General features: G+C 35.7%; 1 protein-coding gene and 1 pseudogene across 3 annotated transcripts in view; both read left to right on the top strand.

The window, feature by feature from the left end:
* LOC107726484 (ras-related protein Rab-32-like) overlaps nt 1-22,058 on the top strand; it is a 36,509-nt gene that overhangs the window by 10,024 nt on the left and 4,427 nt on the right. The window contains exons 2-4 of one of the 3 annotated variants that reach the window (XR_001638273.1): nt 4,475-4,752; nt 8,221-8,815; nt 15,807-15,813. Coding sequence is in view for 2 of the 3 variants with exons in the window: in XM_016536083.1 (XP_016391569.1) it covers nt 4,475-4,752; nt 8,221-8,370 (428 nt within the window). In the remaining variant the exon portion in view is untranslated. Of the gene's footprint in view, nt 1-4,474; nt 4,753-8,220; nt 8,940-15,806; nt 15,814-22,058 lie in introns of those variants that run through there. The other 2 variants (XM_016536083.1, XM_016536082.1) reach the window with 2 other exon arrangements.
* Nucleotides 8,745-22,058, top strand: part of LOC107726401 (androglobin-like) — a 53,630-nt pseudogene continuing 40,316 nt past the window's right edge.

Below are 22,058 nucleotides of genomic sequence, written 5' to 3'. Positions count from 1 at the left end.
TGAGCAAAGGGTCTGAATACTTAGGACCATGTGATATTTCAGTTTTTCTTTTTTAATAAATCTGCAAAAATGTCAACAATTCTGTGTTTTTCTGTCAATATGGGGTGCTGTGTGTACATTAATGAGGAAAAAAAATTAACTTAAATGATTTTAGCAAATGGCTGCAATATAACAGAGTGAAAAATTTAAGGGGGTCTGAATACTTTCCGTACCCACTGTATATTGCGCGATAAGTCGATTTATTGATTATTGCGACAAGCCTAATTACAGTAAAAATTTTCCATTACACTGTATATCCTCCATTATAAATGGCTGAATATGGGGGTTTGTATATATATATATATGTGTGTGTTCTATCAGCCTATCTATCACAACTTAAAATTCAACATGTGTTGTTTCAACTTAAAGTGTTCTGCTCTTGATTTAAAATTATAAATTTAGTTAACTTTTAGTTTAGTTTAGTTAAATTTAGTTAAGCTGGATTTTAACAAATTTTAATTTGTTATAGCTAATTGCAGCAACACACACACACATACAGTAAATAAACCAACCGAACAAGTTGGATGCCTATAGAGAAAGTAAAAGTCTTAAAAGCATAACTTGACTACAAATTCTTTTCACAATCAAAGAAAATGTGCATTTCTTTGAATTGCACGAACTAGATGAACTCAAAAATGTCTTTCTTGGCTTCTTCATTTTAGTGCAATTTCACACGCCCCTCAGGGATCCATGGACCAGGGAATGCACCTTTCATTGTGAAACTATTACATCACACTGTGACTTTTTCTCAGTTAATAAAAGAGCTTACTACTCCATTTGCCTTTTTCATGTCGGGCTAAGCCTCAGCTTTCACACTGTTCTCTCCGCAGTTCTCCTTTTCTCTTTCGATAAGTATAGCTGACTTTCTGTGAAGCACTGCAGGTACTGTTCTCTTGCTCAGTCAGATTTCTATGGTCTTCTACTTTTCTATAAAAGCGCCACACACAGAGAACCATTAATTCTGAGAAAATGCCAGTTCTCAACAGCATGCACTGCATATTTTGGCGAAAAGTATTGATCAACTGTACGATTCTGGCCCTTCGCATGGTGTTTCTAGGAATTAAAAGCGGTTCTGAGATTTTCTTTCTTGACTTGCTCTGTGACAGCTGGCCCAGCGCACCAAATGCATTCACAACTTCGGATGTGTCTGGTCTCTGGGTATTCAGTATCTTTAATTCATCAGAGTGAGTTAAAAAAAAAAAAAAAGATTTTTAGGGCTGTGTGCCCAAAATGGACTGGGAGCCAAGAATTAGGGTCTTCTTATTAGTCTTCTTGTGTGTCAGCCCTCCCGTGTGTTCACCTGAGGTTAAATGGTCTAAATTTAGACCGGCAATCAAGTGCAATTAGCTGCTGAGAGACCTAAGGAGCTTTTGGAATGTGAAGTGAGTAGTTGAACGAAGATAATAGAACTGAGAACGTTGGATTTGGGGTTGGGGTGGGGGTGATGTGCTCCATGTTTTCAGTGCTGATCACTGGAAACCAAATATAGACATCTGAAGGTCTACACGCTATAAACCTACTGTATTGAATGGAACGGCAGGGAGCAGGTTTGGACTGGGGCAAAATGTAGCCTTGTAAAAATCCAGTCCTTGTGGCCCATGTTTTGAGGGCTTGATTAGGGCCTTTAAATCTGAAACAAATAACACAAATCTATAATATATTTATCAGTAGATATTACTAAGTCTAAAATGCAGTTAACTATATTAATATTGCCTATTTTGTTGCATAAAAATGCACAATTGACAGTAAAGCATTGATTTTGAGTCAGGATGCAATAAAGTAAATTTACTGCAATAAGTAACAATAAAATTGGTAAAAACACTGAATTTATGCACGACTGCATTCTGTCAGACTTAATTCTTCTTAATTATTGAATTTATTTTGATTCTCAATTCATCTTAATTATTGAATTCATTCAAAAAAAGGCTGTCAGTTTGTGCATTAGGAGTGGGGATTCGTTCAGACTCTTTCTGTAAGTTACATAATTATGCCAGTTGATGGCGACAAGTGATTGTCTTTATGAGTGAGTCATTCATTCAACAACACTGATTCATTCAGGAATTAGGCCTAATCATATGACTGATATTATGGGCGAGCCATTGAATCCTTCACTCAACTTTCTCCGTTTTCCTTTGCCGAACAAAAATAAACAGTAGCCGGAAATATTGTTATTCAATATTAACTTCTTGCTGTTTATTGAACAGCTCTAAAAAGGACAACACACTTACAATCATACTGTTGGTTGCTAATATAACCATAACAGGGTGTGATGACCAGCCATGATATTCGGAAAAACAGCATTCTCATTTCCATCATATTGCTTGCATATGCTGTATTTCCACCCAAGAGTAGCTAGAAATTTAAAGTAGCTTCCTACAATACTGATTAAATGAATTTTACATACTCCGTTCTGTTTGTACACAGAGAAATGTCAATATCCTTCAGCCTGTTGGCATAGAAGCGAAAGATGTGAATCTTCTATCTCTCTCTCTTATCACAATCACACACGCATTGCCTCGCTGCACTTCCCCAGTTTCTCTCACACTCCGAAGAAAGAGTGAGAGAGTGAAGAACAAAGCAATGTCAGGCATTACAGACAGGCCCGTGATCACAGTCTTCCTCTGTCTGAACTCTGATCTGAGAGAGTGGTTTGGGCTCTGGCTTAAATGCTGCATAAACACTAGACTACAGCGTTCTAGACTCATGAAACTGCTCTGTAGTCTTTTTGTTCCTATGGGAAACAGCACACTGCCACAAGTCACTGATCTCATTCTGATGGGCCTAGGTGGCTTGATACTAGTGGTTCGCAACTTAGTTTTGAAAAATAGCTTTTAGCTTAGCATACTGTTAAAAATATACCAATTTAATGCAGCATTATGCAAAAACCTTTAGTTAATTTTGCTATTGTAGAAATGCATTATTATTTAGGTTACTCTTCCTTGTGTTCTGTGAGTGTGTGTGTGTGTGTATATATATATGTATTTTGACAGAAAACCACAGGGAGTCCTTAAAGCTTCTCTTTTGTGGACAACGTTTGGTTTATAAACACTTCTCATTGCAAGTGAACTATCCCTTTAAAATTCCCTTATGTTGGATGGAGTAAGGAATTTAAATTATGTAACAATCACAGTAATCGTAAATTATTGTGATAAGTTCAAATAATCGCGACAGGCCTAGCGTGTCTCTTTAGTTCAGTATTAGAACCAATTTGGTATCTAGTAAAGCAAGCTCACTGTCTCTTTCTACCATTTTCTCTTTCTCTAATTGCCTATTGCTTGTCTCCCTCTTGTTGTCTTGTTCTCTTTCATTTTTCCCTTCTTGTCACCATCTCTTTTTAATGCCTTACTGTGCTGTATCAAAAAGGAGGTCAAGCTCAGTTTTTTTTCTTTTAAGCTAGTCAGAATTAATGGAAGGTCCAAAAGCCATTTCTTTTTCTCAATTTTCTCCATTCATAATATTCAGTTTGATCTCTTCCATAACCGCTTTCCACAACGTGCTGTTTTGTACATTTACAAATGTACACTTGAATATAAAAGCTTGGTGTATTCTCTTGATTTTTACATATCAAGGCAGTAAATGAAATGGCATAAGCGAGTGTGGTGAATTTAGATGAGAAGGATATGAGAGGTGTGTGTGCACTGAGTCAGTTCTTTGATGTGTTATTAGCAACTACCGCTGGGCGAAACTTTCGCTCCACTCTTCCTTTTTTCTGTCCATCTAGCTTTCAAAGATTTTGTGCTGTGCTAGGCTTTATCCCTCCCCAGGCAAGATGAACTATGAGACCGAGCAGCACATCTCAGACTGAATGTGACCAGAATCACTCAGACTTTATGTTCTCTGGGCTGGAACGCGAGAGCACAGTATTGCAGTGATTAACATAAACCTGCTTTAATTAGCAACCACATGCTGTCATTAACTCCCATTATAAAAAAGTATGGAACATGTTAGGAAATTAAGCTGAATTTCACTTGGTTGAATTAAAATAAATATATATATATATATATATATGTATGTATACACACACACACACATAATATGCTGATTAAGCACAACTCATCAATATTTGCTGAGAAAAGCTGAAGATAATTTAAGAACAATGTATTGTTTGCTTTATTTCCATATCATAAGCCAATCACTGGCTATTTTCCAATCCATTTTGCAATCAGGTTTGTCAGTCTGATCGTTTGGTAGACCTGATTGTTTATTAAAACAATAAAATAATTAATTAAATAAATCTTCCCTTATTTAATCAATTAAATTTCAATTGTATTACTTTTTTATCTTTTTTTATTTTATTTTAACATGCGTTATAAAATAAACCTTGTAATTTGGCTTAATAGCTGTGATTGTCATATTTTGTTTGTTACATTTTTTTTTTGACCTCTCTACGACTCCAAATAATTTAGCTTTTATTATATGTTTGTCTCATGTTTAGGTCAAGAACGCTTTGGGAACATGACCAGAGTTTACTACAAGGAGGCAGTGGGTGCATTTGTTGTTTTTGACATTACTCGAGGCTCTACATTTGAAGCCGTTTCAAAATGGAAGCATGATTTGGACAGCAAGGTGAAACTGGCCAATGGCAATCCTATCCCTTCTGTCCTTCTCGCCAACAAATGTGACCAGAATAAAGATGGATCCAACAATTCCACACTTATGGACAACTTCTGCAAGGAGGCTGGGTTTTTGGGTTGGTTTGAAACATCAGCTAAGGTAATATAAGCTCATTCTGTGTTCACTTAAATGTTTGTTTGTGCTTGGTCAAACTGAAGGAGAACTTGTCACGAGACATTTTTGCGAAGAATAGAAGCTTCTTACTACACCTTTCCTCTCTAATCAGCTCAGACGACCATGAAAGCTGCAATATTAGATCAAGTATTTAAGATGGCTGACATTCTCCATGGTATTAGGGCCAAAACGGCACCACTGCGGCAGTCTTAAGAACATTAGCCACTCCTCATGCTTGAATCACCAGACATATGTCAAATGCGCAATGTGTAACTTATCACATGAAGCTGCAGGATGTATGGGATTTTTGAGGGAAAAATTTTTCATCTCAGCTTGAACTGCTGAAACTTTGCCCACTTGTTTAAAAGGGTGATAGTGGCACTATCACGTTTAGTACATTGACCAAAACTTGAATATCAAATTTTATTGATGCAGCTATGTTTACAGATTGACAGAGTGCAGTGCAATACATATTATTATTTATTTTTTTAAATGTTTTTTTTATAATTGACTTTTATTAAAAGGAGTTATTTTTAGTTTTTAAATTATACTGCCATTCAAAACTCTGGAGTCATTTAAGATTTCTATTTGAAAGAATTTAATACTTTTATTCAGCAAGGATGCACTGAATTGAAGTGGTAGTAAAGATGTAAATTTGTAAATTTCAAATAAATCCTGTTCTTTTGAACTTTCAATTCATCAAAGAATCCAGGAAAAAATTTCACAGTTTTCAAAAAATATTAAGCAGCATAACCGTTTTCAAGTGTGATACGAAATGTTTCTTGAGCACTAAATTGTTTACATTTTAAATTATAATAATATTTCGTAATATTACTGTTTTATTGTATTTTTGATCAAATAAATGCAGCCTTTGTGAACATAAGAGACTAAAAACATTAAAACACCTACCTGACCACAAACTGAACGGTAGTGTATTTTTTTTCTTTTTGACACAATAATAGCAATAATGTATATGACCAGCAGTCTACATCAGCAAAAAACATGAATTTTGAATATTATGCTACTAATATATTTTCTTTTTTAAATTAATCAATTTATTATTAATTTATTTAACTATTATTATTGTGTTTGTGACATGGAAGTCATGTTGTCTAGATAAGTTATTTTGTTTAATGCCTGCAGTATGCTGACTTTCACATGGTTTCTGTTACAAATGGTTGTCATTCCTGACTAAGATCAATAGATCCATTTTACAGTATCAACTGAATGTTAAAAACGCTGCAAAAGGTAATGAAATATGTGTGTTTAGAGTCTTACATCAGCAATCTCTTCGATATATTTTGCACATTAATCTCTTTCCTACACATATCTGAGGGATGCTAGGTGGGGTCTGGATAAATTAAGCTGGCTAAAGAGATATTCTGGGATGAGAGAAGGAAGAAAAGAGGAACAGGGAGGAGGAGAAGGAAATGTCTGTTTGTTAATTCTGTGTCTTGAGGAGTGTGTGATTGTGTAGGTATTTAACTCCCTGTTAAATTGTATCCCTTGAAATGCATTTCCCAAGCCGCATGTTTTGGCCTTAAATATATCTTGATTTTGTCTTGCTATTTAAAAAGTGTTTGTTCGGTTTCTGTCTGTAGCAGTGTCTGGTCTTAACTGTTTAACAGAAAGTGTCTCATCAGTCAGTCTGCATAAGCACATGTTTTTTGAAATAGATCTCTCCATTAGGGACTCGAGCACACAGATGTCTGGCAGGGAGCTCTGGCACCTGTCCGTGTGTAAATGTGTGTGTATTTGTGCACGTGCATGTTTTTGTATGGTAAATGTGTCAGCTCTCATCTATTGGGATCTCCGCGTGTTCAATCAAGCCTCTATTGCTGAATGATCTAAAGATTGTTTCTGTCTCTCTCTTTATATCTCCTACTATCACTCCTCTCCCAGTGGACTGCATGTGTATTTTGTTTATGCACCTTGTCCCACTTTTTTGAACAAATGACAGTTGTGTAAAATTATGGAAGACCATTTTGCCTCAGAGTAAAAAATAATAAATTTAAAATAAATTATTGTGAGATGACAGATAACAGTTGTAAGAAATTAAAGGCACAATATGTAATTTTGCATATTGTGCCTTTAAGTCATATTGCGAGATATAAAGTGACATTGGGAGATATAATATAGCAATGATGAGAAATTGTAATTGTATTTTTTATGAGGTAAAAAAAAAGGTTTCCATAGAATGTAAAATGCATGAAAAATTCTTCTTTTTCAGTTAACGTGACTAAACATCGTAAAAAATGCTTTTTTATAGAAACAAAATTGTTTTTAAGCATAAATCTCAGAAAAATTAAAAGAAGTGCAAATTAAGCAAGAAAAACTAAAAACTTAATTCAAGTGATATTCTTTGAATAAAAAGAGTCTTATACACGTTAAAAAGAAAATGCCTTTTTAAAAATGTTTAGATATTTTTACTGGATAATAGGGCAAAATACTTACTATGAAATTATTTTTTTATTATTTTTTTTGCAGTTTTGTATCGCTGTGTGTGGGCAGACCAGTAGGCTACAGGGCTTCTGTGAGCTCTTTAGCTTTAATTGATTATCATTATAATTTCATAACACGTCTTTAAGTTCTAGATCTCTAAATGGCAATAATTTCAACCATCGTTTCTACCAAAAGAGGTCACCACCCAAACAAGCAAGGGCAAAGAACACTTTCTGACAGTCATGCCTCATGCCTCTCATGATGTTCTTAACAAGCTTGAAAATTCAAGTTATTTACACCTGTCACTGCAAGCGGATAGAGTTCCCTAGACTCATGTATTTGAATATTTGATTATCTTGTTTTTCTTGCTCTCCATACTGCTGGACATCAGTTGTCTCATAGAAACGGTAATTGTCTCTCAGCATGGTCGTGCCACCTGTATTGTGTTCAGTACTCCGGGTGAATGACAAATACAGATGGTTGGCTTTTGTTTAACCTTTCTGTTTTCCGCCCTTTTCCTCAAATCAGTCTCATTCACTCTCTTCCACTTTGAAGCCACAGACTGCTTAGGGATGGAGGCATGTAAATGGAAAGAGTGAATTGTCTCGAAAGAGTGATGAGAATGGAGACGTTGTGTAGGCGGGTGCCATCAATCCAGCTTCATGCTGAAGTACCTCTCGAAGCTTCACTAAGCACTCAGTTTAGCTTAACAAGTTATGTCTATTGACCATTCTGTAAATGATCTCAGTATTCTGGAAAGGTTCCAGTGCTGTTCCACAAAAGAAGATATTTTGAAGAATGCCTCAGTGTGTTGTTGTTTTTTGATACAGTAAAAATCAGTGAGGTCCACTGATGTTTACTTTCATTGTATGTTCAAATACAGTTCAAACAATTTTCAAAATATCTTCTTTTGTGTTCTGCAGAATAAAGAAAGTCATACAGGTTGGGAACAACATGAAGAATGATTTTCAGGTGAACAATCAGTGTTAACATTGACTCTTTTCACTGCAGGAAAACATCAATGTTGATGAGGCTGCCCGGTTCCTGGTGGAGAACATCCTTTTCAACGATAAAGGTCTTCCATATGAAGAGAACAATGGTGACAAGATTAAACTGGACCAACAAACAATGCCTGCTGAGAGCAAGTCAGGTTGCTGCTAGTGTGGATGCTCTTGTGTGTCCCATCATCTGCTGTGGAAAGGAGGCCAGGGGCCGAGCTCAACAAATCCTCCAATCTCACCTCATCCCAAACCCATGCCACGGATCACATACATAACCAGGGGTCGACAGTTTTGTGCTCTAAAACGGGAGAAGACATCACTGCCAAAGGACAGATGATCAGATGAAAACATCTGATGCTTTTAATGACCAGTTTTTCTCTCTCACTCTTATGTGCCATGTCCTTTTAAAAGTGTCAAGCAAGTTACTTCAATATGTGCTTGTTGTAATATTGCTTAAACGAATTAAACTAAATGGGTGTCATAGGACCAGACAAATACCAGTGAAAGTTCTTAGCCGAAATTAAATTAAAAAGAATGCCTTTGTCACAGAGGGTGAGCTGTTTTAATGTATTCTGGACTATTTGCATCTGCTGCTGGGAATCGCAGTTCTCAAGATGTCACTTTATAGCAAAATAGTACATATTCCCAGGGCATTTAGTCTGTTGTGAAGATCCAACCATCAGTCTTAAAGCTCTTACCACAAAATAATTTGATCATGAAAAAGAAAATGAATTGTCCTCTAATGAGAGATCTGTAGGAATCATGGGCCTATAAGCATGTACATATGTGGTTCAGAGAGTAAGATCATGTTGGTTTTCTTCAGGCTTGTACATGTTAATGTTAAAATATGTTTATTAATTGTTTTTAAATTGGTACTTAATGAGGGATCAGCATTTGCTCTGTCCATGGCTCTATGCTAGAATCACCTGAAGGCAAACATATATTTTAATATGCTGGAACGAATTTGTCAAGTTTGCAAACAAATGTTTGTTGAAGTAACAATGACAGAATAAAACTTTTTAAACCGTTCATAGTCTTTTCTTGTATGATCTCAAAGAATATGTGAGAGGATGTGCCTTAAAATTTGAAATTCTAACAAAAGCTTCATCATAATATAATTATGATAATATGAAGATTTGTATGCGGTAGTAATTGGTTGTCTTTTCAAAGCAGCATGAGAATTTAGAATGCTATTAAAATCCTGGATTCATTGCAGTTGAAACATTGCCTTAGGCCATTTTAAGATGAGGGATGAGCTGTGTATGATGGGAAAAGGGGACCAAATAAACTTTGCTTTAATACACATGCTTTAATTTGTAGGTGCAGTGGTAGTAGAGTGCCATCAATTTCAGAAAAATCATACAAGCAGTTTTCTTGCCATACGTGTATCAGGCGGTAGATGGACTAAGAATGGGTTCATTAAGTCATTATGTTGATTATGTGAGTTCACAAAGCTGTTCTGAGCAATTCTTGAGTCAACAACTCAACTGACTCATTTAACCGAGAACCGTCTTATTCGAATGTATAATGAGTCGAAAACCGAGCATTTTAAGGTTCTAAATTAATATTTATTTTGTTTGAATAGAAACAAACTGAATTGTACGGAGCCCGGGAAGTCACCTGTAGGAGAGTGTTGGTCAGTTGGTGAGAGTAGAAATCTGTTTCAGCAAACTGCTTGGCTTGAGAGATGTAGCATTTAAGTTGATGAGTCAGTGGTTGGCACTGTGCACTTTGCAATTTGATCATTATTTTTAATTGCTTTTATTCTGTTTTGTATTTGTTTTCCTTTGAATGTGAATCTAAAATCATGCTGAGCATTTTATTTAACAACATTGTCAACAGCTCTTTGATGATCCAGAAGGGAAGGTTGAACTTCCTGCCTCCTTAAGAGTACACACTTGGAAACGTCCTTCAGAGTACATACTTAATAAGGGAAGGGTTTATAAGCCATGTAAGTGGTCACCATCTCTACCAGGTCCAGCAGACTTGATGAATCTGAACTAACCAGCATAGGTAAAGTTAAACAGAGTTTGCAACGTTTCTTTGTCTTGGCATAAAGAGATTTCTGCCAACTGTCAGGTGTACTTACAAATGCACTTTTGAGATCGATTGTGATATGTAAAGTTCTGTTCTATCTGACATATATCAACATGACACTAAATTAAAACTGTCCTGACATGACCAGCCAACACACATACAAAGCATACTTGTCCATTTTGTGTGGACCCTGTTCTTTAGTTGCATTTTTGGGAAAATCTAATCTTAGCCTCAGTGCCGAGCCTAATTGATGAAATCTGTTTATGCCGCTTTGAGTTCGGGTTGTGATTAAATTACCTCATGCCCAGCACAACATTTTACAATTATTCCTCCATTTTGATCTAGGCAAGTCATGGGATGCTAAAAAGTCACAACAAGCAGTAAAATCACAAGGCAATCAAGACTAGGCACTAGAGCTCTGAAACCAATTATTTTTTGCCATCTGACTAGCTGTATTTAAGATGTTTAATTGACAGAATGAATGAAGGTCAGTTCTGTTGTCATGTCCATGGCAACAATTGGGATAAAAAGATGATAGCTGCGATTCTTCTCTCCAAGTATGTGAGAGATACTAAGAGCTTTCGATTTACATTTGATAAAAATTTTATTAACAGAAGATTATCAAATATTCATGGATTCATGTTCCTCAGAGCGTCAATATGATCTGTGATAGTAGTGGGGGGAAAAAATGAAAAATTAGTATATTTGTCATTTCTTCGGTGACACAAATTTTAATATGTGCCCAGTGTGCACAGTTATAATCATTTTCAAGAATCATTGTTCAGATAGATTTACATGATTTACGGTGCAATCTCAAATAAACGCTCTGAGTTTGGGGTCGGTTAGTGTTTTTAAAGGTATTTTGAAATACAGTAATTATCTTATGTTAAGCTGCATTTATTTGATCAAAACTACAGAAAAAAAACAATAAAATTGTCAAACAATATTACTGTTTGAATTAACTGCTTTCTATTTTAATATATTTTGAAAATGAAATGTATTCTTGTGATGGCAAAGCTGAATTTTCAGTAGCTATTACTCCAGTCTTCAGTGTCATATGATCCTTCAGAATTAATTCTAATATGCTGATTTGCTGCTCAAGAAACATTTCTTCATGCTGAAACATGCTGTCATGCAGCATGACTGTCAACAGTCATGCTGCCTAATATTTTTGTCTAAAACATTATACTTTTCCCCCCCAGGATTCTTTGATGAATAGAAAGTTCAAAAGAATAGTATTTATTTGAATTTTATTGTAACAATGTAAAAATCTTTACTATCACTTTTGATCAATTTAATGCATCACTGCTGAATAAAAGTATTAATTTCTCTAAAAAAACACAAATTAATTTATACTGACTTTGCGTTTGTTTGAGTTGAGATGAAACTAGAAAGCTGAAACTCATCAATGTAGATCTACAGGAACTGGAATTTCTGACATAATATGTATCACACAGACTGTTGTGGTGGAAAATGAAGCTGCTTTCAACCTTACCTCAGCAAATGAGCATTTACTCTCAAGTGAGGTGAGTCAGTAAATCATTTCGGATTGCCTGCATTACTGATGGGAACTAAGAATAATTAGTTTGGTTAGCATTAACCCACACTGGGTCACTCTTCTGCATGGCGATTTCACAGCTCATGCGATGGGTCATTAGTGAGCTCTACATTCTGTGGAAAGTCTGTACCACAGGAGAGGACAAGACCATCTCCACAGTTTCCAACCTCTGGAGACCCTGGGAACACATCTACTCCCTTTGTAAAGCAGCAAAGGATCACATGCCCCTCTATAATGCCTATGGGAAGTATGTTATTAAACTCTACTGGATGGATAGTTCAGGTTGAGTATCGACACCATAATACTTGTATTGTGTAGCACTGAAGTAGATATATTTACACGCACACACACACTGTGATCTAATCAGTATGTCACTGTTATGTCAGATGATCCATTATTTAACATTCATAAGTGCAACATTTATTTGTTTTTACCAGATGCTTTTATCCAACATGGCTTACAAATGAGGAAAAATACAAGCAATTTAATATATATTAAAAAAAACAGTTACAACAAGCCAGCACTGAATTTTTTTTTTTTAATGCTGAATATTTTTTTTGAAAACCTGCTGTGAACAACATCCACTGCATTTTATTTCAGCTTTGTGTATAGCTAGAAGAGTTTTGTTAAAAAAACTGTTGAAACACAATCTTTAATGAGCGAGAGGTTCTGGTTGGTGGTTCACAAAATTGGCAAATATGCCCAAAATTATTCGGATTGGCTATAAGCATAAAAATCTACAGAAGAAATGCACACAGGCTGCTCAATACCTATTGTAGCAAATGTCCACATTTTCCTTCTAGAAGGACACTGTTTCCTTTAGGCAGTGATTAAGTGAGAACACAACGCTTATCAGGGAGCCAAGAGAGTCGGTAGAACCGTGACTGTCAGATTGCTCTATCTGGGCACAAGAAACTGAGAAACAGTTATTTACCTTAACAGCTTATAGTACTAAATGAGCAAACACTGACCTACACGCTGGTAAGAGTGATTTGTTTGACAGTTGATGTCAAAGTATAGTAAAGTAACACTATCTCAGGCACAAGAGCATTTTAGATAAGGCCTATGTGCTGGGCAATAGTTACTATGTTGCTGACTGATCTTTTAAGATCACTCTCTTTAATAAAGCTTCATAAGAGTTAATGATGTTTATCACTGCATTTTATGCTGCTCATTTTACTGTGTACAAAATACACACTAATGAACCATGGACTTTAAAGGCTCATCTGACTCCTGATTGATGCACCTTTGGTTTTGTTTATATTAAGATGAGTTTGATGGTGAGCAGATCATTAAAAACTGAATTTTCTATTACTGTGTTATATAAGTGAATTAATATTATTATTTAACAAAAGTTGAGACACACAAATCACACTATTAACGGCCTGTCCAGATGTAATGGGTCATTATTATATCATGAACTTTTTTGCAGCACACAAAAAATGGTTTTCAATTCTGACTTATACCAAGATATTTTACAGTGCTGTCTTATTAATGAATGCACTTTTGTTTTTTTGTTTATTTATTTTATTTTATTTTTTACAAGAATTGTCTTCTGCTTTCTTAGGGAAGTTGGAGGAATATTATTGTTGATGACATGTTACAATTTGACAAGGATGATAACCTGCTGCTTTCTGCTACTTCGAACCATAGACTGTATAAAGCTTCGAACCAATCAGAGCTTTGGCCTATGCTGTTGGCTAAAAGCATACTAAAGGTGACCAGTACTGAGTGAGTTTTTGAACATAATCCAAACAATTAAGTGTTTGAAATGTCTTTGAGTCTGATTTTTGTTCAATGAATTGTTTGATCTAGTTCACAAAGTCAGCCTGGATGATTCATTAAAGAGTCTGACTGAGCAGATTCTCAACATCAGCTGACTTGGACTCAATGATCCAGTCTCAATGGTTAATAGCTCATAGCAGTGGAGGTTTATTATTGTAATCTTTTCCATGGTGAAAGGCGGGGCATAGAGGAGAAACAATAATGTACAGTATGTGGAAAATAATGTGTTTTTTTAACCTTAAACCGTATAAACACATTTCATTACATCAAATACACAAAATAATGTTCTTTTTAGCAGCATCATATGACCCCTTTAATCTAGCTTAGGAAATGAGAAGTCTCTGAGCCACTTAATCATTTATGGTTCTAAATAATATGAACAGGAAACACTTATTTATGAATTAAAACACATATTTAGGAATTAACACACATATATGCTGTAAAAGTCTTTACTGCCAAGGTTTGGCGTAGAAGCGATCACAGTCATCACTCACCTGAAGCCACTGTACATTCTTTTTAAAGTGTGCTTGTCCTCTTGTGTGGCAGTGATGATGGAATGGTTCTTTGCGTGAAGATGAACAGTAAAATCGTGCAGTTAATTAATAGCTGCCGGCCTGGTTGAATAAAGCATCCCGTGAGGCACAATTAGAGCATCAGCCATCTGGTTTTTTCAGAGAAAGAGAGCAAGAGGTCACACACACACAGACACACATAGACACACACAGACATGCACAGATCAGCGTTTGAAAGGATACATAGTACAACTGGAACTGAGTGTGCATATTCATGCAGTCCTTACTGAGCGTAGAACAATTGCTAGTATTTTAGGATGTACCCAAACCTATTTGTATGTATTGTATGGGTGTCCAGCTCACAAGTAACCTGTTAGATGTGTAACGATGATGTTATGGTGTTCTTTCTCCAGTATTCCAGTCTCAGGCTCCGGGAGAGAGTTTGGAGAGTTTACAGTCATCCACTGTCCCACTGGCTGGATACCGGAGATCATTCCTTTAAAGTAAGGCTCTCTTCAAACACTTCCTCTAAAAAATCTCTCTCTACATGTTACATACTGTGGATTCCTAAAGTTTCCAAATACTGTGGGTTTCAAAGTGGAGTATTAAAATAAAAAAAAAGGTGTGGCCAAGTATGTTGACCCATACTCGGAATTTGTGCTCTGCATTTAACCCATCCAAGTGCACACACACAGTAGTGAACACACACACACACACCGTGAACACACACCCAGAGCAGTGGGCAGCCATATTGCTGCAGCGCCCGGGGAGCAGTTGGGGGTTCGGTGCCTTGCTCAAGGGTCTCACCTCAGTCGTGGTATTGAGGGTGGAAGAGAGTGCTGATTATTCACTCCCCCTAACAACAATTTGAACCTGAGACTTGAACCCGCAACCTTCGGGTTACAAGTCCGACTCTCTAACCATTAGGCCACGACTGCCAAAGGTTATTAGTCAAAGGTCAGCATAAATTATTACCATTTATTGGCTAAAATGCATTATTAAGTTATTTAAATTATTATTGAAGGCTATAGCATTAATACTTTTATTTTTTATTAAATAATAAATACTGTTAGACATGGCGTTATGGCAGTTCTAATGCCTGATTATTAGATAAAATGTGGCCCAGGTTTCTTTTTTGGAAGATTCAGCACAACTTTATTGATTTACAGTTTGATTGCCAATTAAGGTTAGTAGTACACAACTTCCCTGCGACCCTACATAGGACAAGCAGTTTGGAGAATGGATGGATGGAGTTTGTGGCGTCCCTTATAAATGTAAATACAAAATGATACGAATTTATACTGATATTGTCAAAAACCCTACTTTGCCTTGGGCATTTCCAAACTTTTCTGCACTGTGCATTTTTACATGGCTTATATGGTATAAGACAATGTGTGCTGTTTTTTAACAACCAGCAGGCTGACATGAAAAGGAAATTCACCCAATTTATTTTCTAAATACATATTTATGTAATTGTGAATAGTTCATCCATGTAAATGCTTCAGTTCATGCATTCAATGTTTAGCATGGTCTCTCACAAGTTTTATAGTAATTAGTTTGTTCTCTCAGCCTATAGCATTGTCTTTATGTCTGTGGTCTTTGCTAACAAGCTTCATTTAGCTGTGCTCTGCGATCCACAGAATGTCCTTCTTTTCCTCACAGTGTGCACAGTTGCCACCCTTATTAGGAGGAAATGGGCAGCAGACACTATGTTGTTGTTCTGCAAACAAATGGCTGGTCCTCACCGCCGTTCCGGCTTTATCGAGTTACTGCAGGAATGTTGTTGTGAAGCTCACATTTAACTTTCTCTTCTGTAGTGTCTCTAGTTTGTTGTCACTTCCTTAGCAAAACTCTCACATCTGCCCTGTTTTGGGAAACACGGCGTGTTGTCTTGTAATTTAAACTCTGATGAGTTTCCGTGTTTCATAGACTCCTCAGAGACCAGTTCACACATTCAGAGAACATAAGCTTGTATTTTGGAGAAATAAATAAATTGCTGTGAGATGAGTCCACACATCTTGCTGTCATATCTTCTAGAGTGCTATCATTTTTTTTCAAGGCTTGGCTTTTGTGTGTATCAAAGTAGGGTCTCCTGAGGTCATTTACTCCATGTCGCAACACTGCAGGATCTTGTAGTCGTATCTCATTCCAGATCACATATTTGCCAGTACATCAGAGAGCCAAGAGAGTCCAAGAAATCCATGTAGCACCTGATAGCCAAACATTTTGTCACCATTTCAGCATGAAATTAGAAAACATGGGCAAGCAGATGACTGAAAATAAACTTTTCAGTGATTACCAGGGATATTAACTTTGCAATGTTTGGGGTCAGAAAGGTTTTTATTTATTTATTTATTTAGAAATTAATACTTTTATTCAACAAGGGTGCATTAAATCAAAAGTGTCCGTTTCTTTACTTTCTATTCATCAGAGAATCCTAAAAAAAGTTATCACAGTACAGAAATGTTATTTGAACACCAAATCAGTATATTAGAATGATTTCTGAAGGACCATGTGACACTGAAGACTGGAGTAATTTCTGAAAATTCAGCTTTGCCATCATAGGAATAAATTACATTTTTAAAACCTATTTAAATAGAAAACAATTATTTTTAATTATAATAATATTTCACAATATTAATGTTTTTACTGTATCTTTGATCAAATAAATGCAGCCACAGTAAGCATAAGAGACTTTAAAAAAGAAATAATTCAATAAAAATAATTAAAAAATCTTACCGACCACAAACTTTTGAACAGTAGTGTATGTATGTGAAATGTTAAAGACTCGAGTTAAAAACAAGCGAGTGAGTGTGTGTTGTTTGCATTTGTTTTTATCAGTTTAGACCTTTATTCAAGCTGTAGTGATCACCTGTACTAGTTAATTGAGCATTGCTTGCCTTTCCTATAATTGCTGTTTATTGATTGGTCCAAAGCGCAGAGGCTTGTTTGTTCAGCTTTATTAGTTGCATCCATCGATCCTGTGACTGGACATTAAATTGATACAAGCCTTTTGTTATTTCAGGCTTAAATAGGCTATAATCAATTGAGATTATTAGATAAGTTCACAGTAAAACTTTAATTAAGCAATGGAGAGCAAAACATCAGACTAATCTTCCATGTGTTAATGTCATTCTTAGATCCTGGTATACAGGGAAAATTTGGGAATTTCTGAGGGACAATATTCCTCAGTTCCAGATGGAAGAAGAGAGCTCGGAGGAGACCATGACTGCTGACCTATTGACAACAGATTCTAATGTGAACGAGATCAAGAGCGAACCTCCCACAGTACCTAAGAGCAGAGGTACAGACACGGACACACACATTGCAGTCGTTTGTCTATTAACAGTATGTGACATGTCTAATTAAAAGACACCGGTAGAGAGAGTAAATGAGAGAATCAATATGGCAAGATAACCTTCTGAGTAAATGGCTCTTTTTTGAGAGTTTTCTAATTAAACTTTAAAATGGTCTGAGTGCTTCAGGATTCAAAGTCATTTAAGTTTGACTGTGTAAAATATCAAATGTTTAAGTATTTGAGGCCTCTCAGTCTATGATACCTTGTGTTAACACTATTTGTTAAAATTAAATTAATATAAAGGCTAATGAAAACCACAGTTATGATGTTTATGCTGTTTTAAATTCACAACATTTTTTATTCTGAATGTTGCAGTGTGGAGGTTTAGCGGTACGATGGTAACATTTTGACCTCGCGCATATACTGTAGATACAATGGCAGTATTCAGTGAGAGTAGGGGTATTATTAGCCATTTAGTCTTAAAATCTTCAAGGCCTCACATGATCAATCTGAAGCTCTGTGGTTACCAGCTGTTAAGAGTGGAAGACCTCATTTTTAGATGACATCAATTTTTGATGACTTTCAGTTTGTGTGTATTGGCTTTGAGGTCATCTACATGCCAGTGCACACCTAAATGTTGATAAAAATGAACCCTTTAGCAAATACAGAAATGAAAATTTTAAAGTACATGATTTCAGGGCCTGGAAAAGTCATGGAAATTGATCCAATTTTTTTCTGGTAATGCTCAATCTATTTATTTGCCAATGATTATTATGGAAAAAATCATGGAAATTCATAATATAATATATATTAAATGTGTAATATTATGAAAGTAATGAAAATGTGTTATACCCTAAAAGACTTGTAATTTGCAATAGTGATTGTCATGGAAAAAGTCATGGAAATGTGTAATATTCTAAAAAGTCGACGTAGTCAATATTTTTTTTCTTGTAATGCTCAAATTATTTCTTTAATTAGAAATTACTCTTTGTGAGAGTGATCTCTCTTTTTGAAAATTCATATTCAGTCATCACAAAAGGATAGAAAAGTCATGGAAAGATCATGGAAATTAATTTTCCGAAAGTGCATCGGCCTTTAAAATGTCCCACCTGACTTGCTGTTTTAATATGAAATATGTCAGTACAAAAAAAGTCATGTTTTTGTGGGTCTTTTAAGAAGGTTTGGTATTAAAATGCTCTGTTTTTCTTGTCAGAGTCTGCTAAGAGGAAGAATAAAGTTGGCGACCAAGACAGAAAGACCATTCAACCCAATGCAGCCATCCATGCAAATTACAGTGAGCTTGAAATCTCTTTTTTTTGTGTGTTGTATGTGTGCATACATATATAGACATTTTCATATATGGTTCTTTTCCCCTCTCTGCAAACCATACATTATTCACTCTGAAAAATGTAGTTGAGGTATGAATATTTGATCCTCATACAGGAAAGGAAACACTCTATATGCTTCTTGAAAATGGCTATTAATAATTCGCAGCCAATGTGGCATTGAGCTTTCCGTAAAGCAATGGAGATCTGTTTAGCAGGGCATTAAGGGTAAAATGACCCATATGTATCAGTCTGTCTTGTCTCACTGCTTGTCTTCAAGTAGCACCCTATTCCATCTTCATGCATCACTTCTTCTGCAAGTTCATGTATTATGGAATCAGTGCCACAACCTTCACTGCCAGATGTGTACAACAACCCCCTTTCTGTGTTTGTGTGTGCATAACCGTATTTGTGTTTGCTCCAAAGAAGTGTGCAGCAGTGTTAATCTGTGTGTGTGTTTGTGTCAGACTGTGAACAGTGCGGCAGTGTTTTTCTCTTAGGTAGTGTGATCTCACTGTGCAGTTTATGACTGAAATATGCAAGGAGAGCAAAGAGCAGTGAATCACGCACACACACACTCACACATACACAATATGCATCAATTTTATACCGACCTGCTTTGAAAAGCTCAGTGCTGTTGTGATAAGGAGGTGTAATTGTCAGTATGCATGCAAACATGGATTTCCAACAGGTCTGTGGAGACTAATGATTTGATGAGTCTATTGAGACTAATGGTTTGCTGTTCAGATAGACTGTTTTGGATAATTGGCTTCTGCAAGTGAGTGGTTCAGATTACACTGGGATAATGCAGTGTTTGTTGCTGAAATTCGCTCTCTCTCTTGTTATCCTGCGTAAACGTTCCGTCTCTCCTTCGTTTGCTCTGTCCTCTTATCTATAGGGTACTTTAATCCATTTAATGATCCATCGCCTCTGTTTTCCTCTCACTCCTTCTGGGTGTTTGATACTAATGGGTTGGCAAACATGGATTTCCAACAGGTCTGTGGAGACTAATGATTTGATGAGTCTATTGAGACTAATGGTTTGCTGTTCAGATAGACTGTTTTGGATAATTGGCTTCTGCAAGTGAGTGGTTCAGATTACACTGGGATAATGCAGTGTTTGTTGCTGAAATTCGCTCTCTCTCTTGTTATCCTGCGTAAACATTCCGTCTCTCCTTCGTTTGCTCTGTCCTCTTATCTATAGGGTACTTTAATCCATTTAATGATCCATCCCCTCTGTTTTCCTCTCACTCCTTCTGGGTGTTTGATACTAATTAATGGGTTGGAAATTATAACATGCTTTGACATATATCACTTTGGTACCGTGACCTAGATCTTCAGAGCCTAAAGCGGTGTTTCTTTTATTGAAACATACACACACATGATCGCTGTTCATTCTATTTATGGCATTTTCCATGAATAGGACACAAAATAGGTCCTGCACTTTTTAAAATAGCCTAATTTTTAATTTCTTTTTCAACAAACTGTGAAAGGAGGTGCTTAACCGTTTAGAAAATGTTCACCGTCAACCTTAGGTGGCCAATATTATATGATCAGTTTTTTTTCCCATTTCCTGTTATCACATTTAGGACAAGCCTAAATACAGTTTAAAACTATGATTTTTTTTTTATAAAAAGTGCAGTTTCAGTCTAAATTGAGCTATCACTTAGCTAGTTTGGTTACAAAGGTTGGTTCATAATACTGATTTCTAAGAAGAAAATTAAGAAAAGAAAATTTAAATTAAGCAAAATATTATTAAAATTAGTTAATTGATTATACATATAAAAATGATATAAAACATTATTAGTTCGCTATTGTTATTAGAATGTCAACATTTTAGTGTTTGGTTTTAATTGTTGGAGAGATTAATTAAGATGATGCAAGCTAAAATTACTAAAATTACAAAAAATATATAAAATAAAAATAACTTGTTCCTCTATTGCTAAAAAAGAGAGAGAGAGAGGGGAACTGTCAGGATCATGAACCTGTTTTGTTGTGCTTTGCCCCTGTCTTTGTTCCTGGTTTTCCTTATATGTTTTTTTTCCTGTCCTCGTTTAGTTTAATTATGATTTCTGGCACCTGTGTTTGTTAATTACCCCCAGTATTTAACTCCTTGCCTTTGCATTCTGTGTTGGTCGGTTCTACTCTGTATGTTTCCTGCCATTTCCAGTGTGGATGTACAAATTCCCTCTCTCTCTTGTTATCCTGCGTAAACGTTCCGTCTCTCCTTCGTTTGCTCTGTCCTCTTATCTATAGGGTACTTTAATCCATTTAATGATCCATCGCCTCTGTTTTCCTCTCACTCCTTCTGGGTGTTTGATACTAATTAATGGGTTGGAAATTATAACATGCTTTGACATATATCACTTTGGTACCGTGACCTAGATCTTCAGAGCCTAAAGCGGTGTTTCTTTTATTGAAACATACACACACATGATCGCTGTTCATTCTATTTATGGCATTTTCCATGAATAGGACACAAAATAGGTCCTGCACTTTTTAAAATAGCCTAATTTTTAATTTCTTTTTCAACAAACTGTGAAAGGAGGTGCTTAACCGTTTAGAAAATGTTCACCGTCAACCTCAGGTGGCCAATATTATATGATCTGTTTTTTTTTCCATTTCCTGTTATCACATTTAGGACAAGCCTAAATACAGTTTAAAACTATGATTTTTTTTAAATAAAAAGTGCAGTTTCAGTCTAAATTGAGCTATCACTTAGCTAGTTTGGTTACAAAGGTTGGTTCATAATACTGATTTCTAAGAAGAAAATTAAGAAAAGAAAATTTAAATTAAGCAAAATATTATTAAAATTAGTTAATTGATTATACATATAAAAATGATATAAAACATTATTAGTTCGCTATTGTTATTAGAATGTCAACATTTTAGTGTTTGGTTTTAATTGTTGGAGAGATTAATTAAGATGATGCAAGCTAAAATTACTAAAATTACAAAAAATATATAAAATAAAAATAACTTGTTCCTCTATTGCTAAAAAAGAGAGAGAGAGAGGGGAACTGTCAGGATCATGAACCTGTTTTGTTGTGCTTTGCCCCTGTCTTTGTTCCTGGTTTTCCTTATATGTTTTTTTTCCTGTCCTCGTTTAGTTTAATTATGATTTCTGGCACCTGTGTTTGTTAATTACCCCCAGTATTTAACTCCTTGCCTTTGCATTCTGTGTTGGTCGGTTCTACTCTGTATGTTTCCTGCCATTTCCAGTGTGGATGTACCCTGTGTTCCGTGGATTAAAGATTCGTTTATTCGTGCCTCCTGCGTGCTTCCTAAACAGTGAACTGTGACAGGAACCCAGTAACCAACTATACTTTATTTT

The sequence above is a fragment of the Sinocyclocheilus rhinocerous genome, unplaced genomic scaffold (assembly GCF_001515625.1).
Source record: "Sinocyclocheilus rhinocerous isolate Xijiao unplaced genomic scaffold, SAMN03320098_v1.1 scaffold605, whole genome shotgun sequence".
NCBI lineage: Eukaryota > Metazoa > Chordata > Actinopteri > Cypriniformes > Cyprinidae > Sinocyclocheilus > Sinocyclocheilus rhinocerous.
This window is presented reverse-complemented; position numbering and strand designations above follow the sequence as displayed.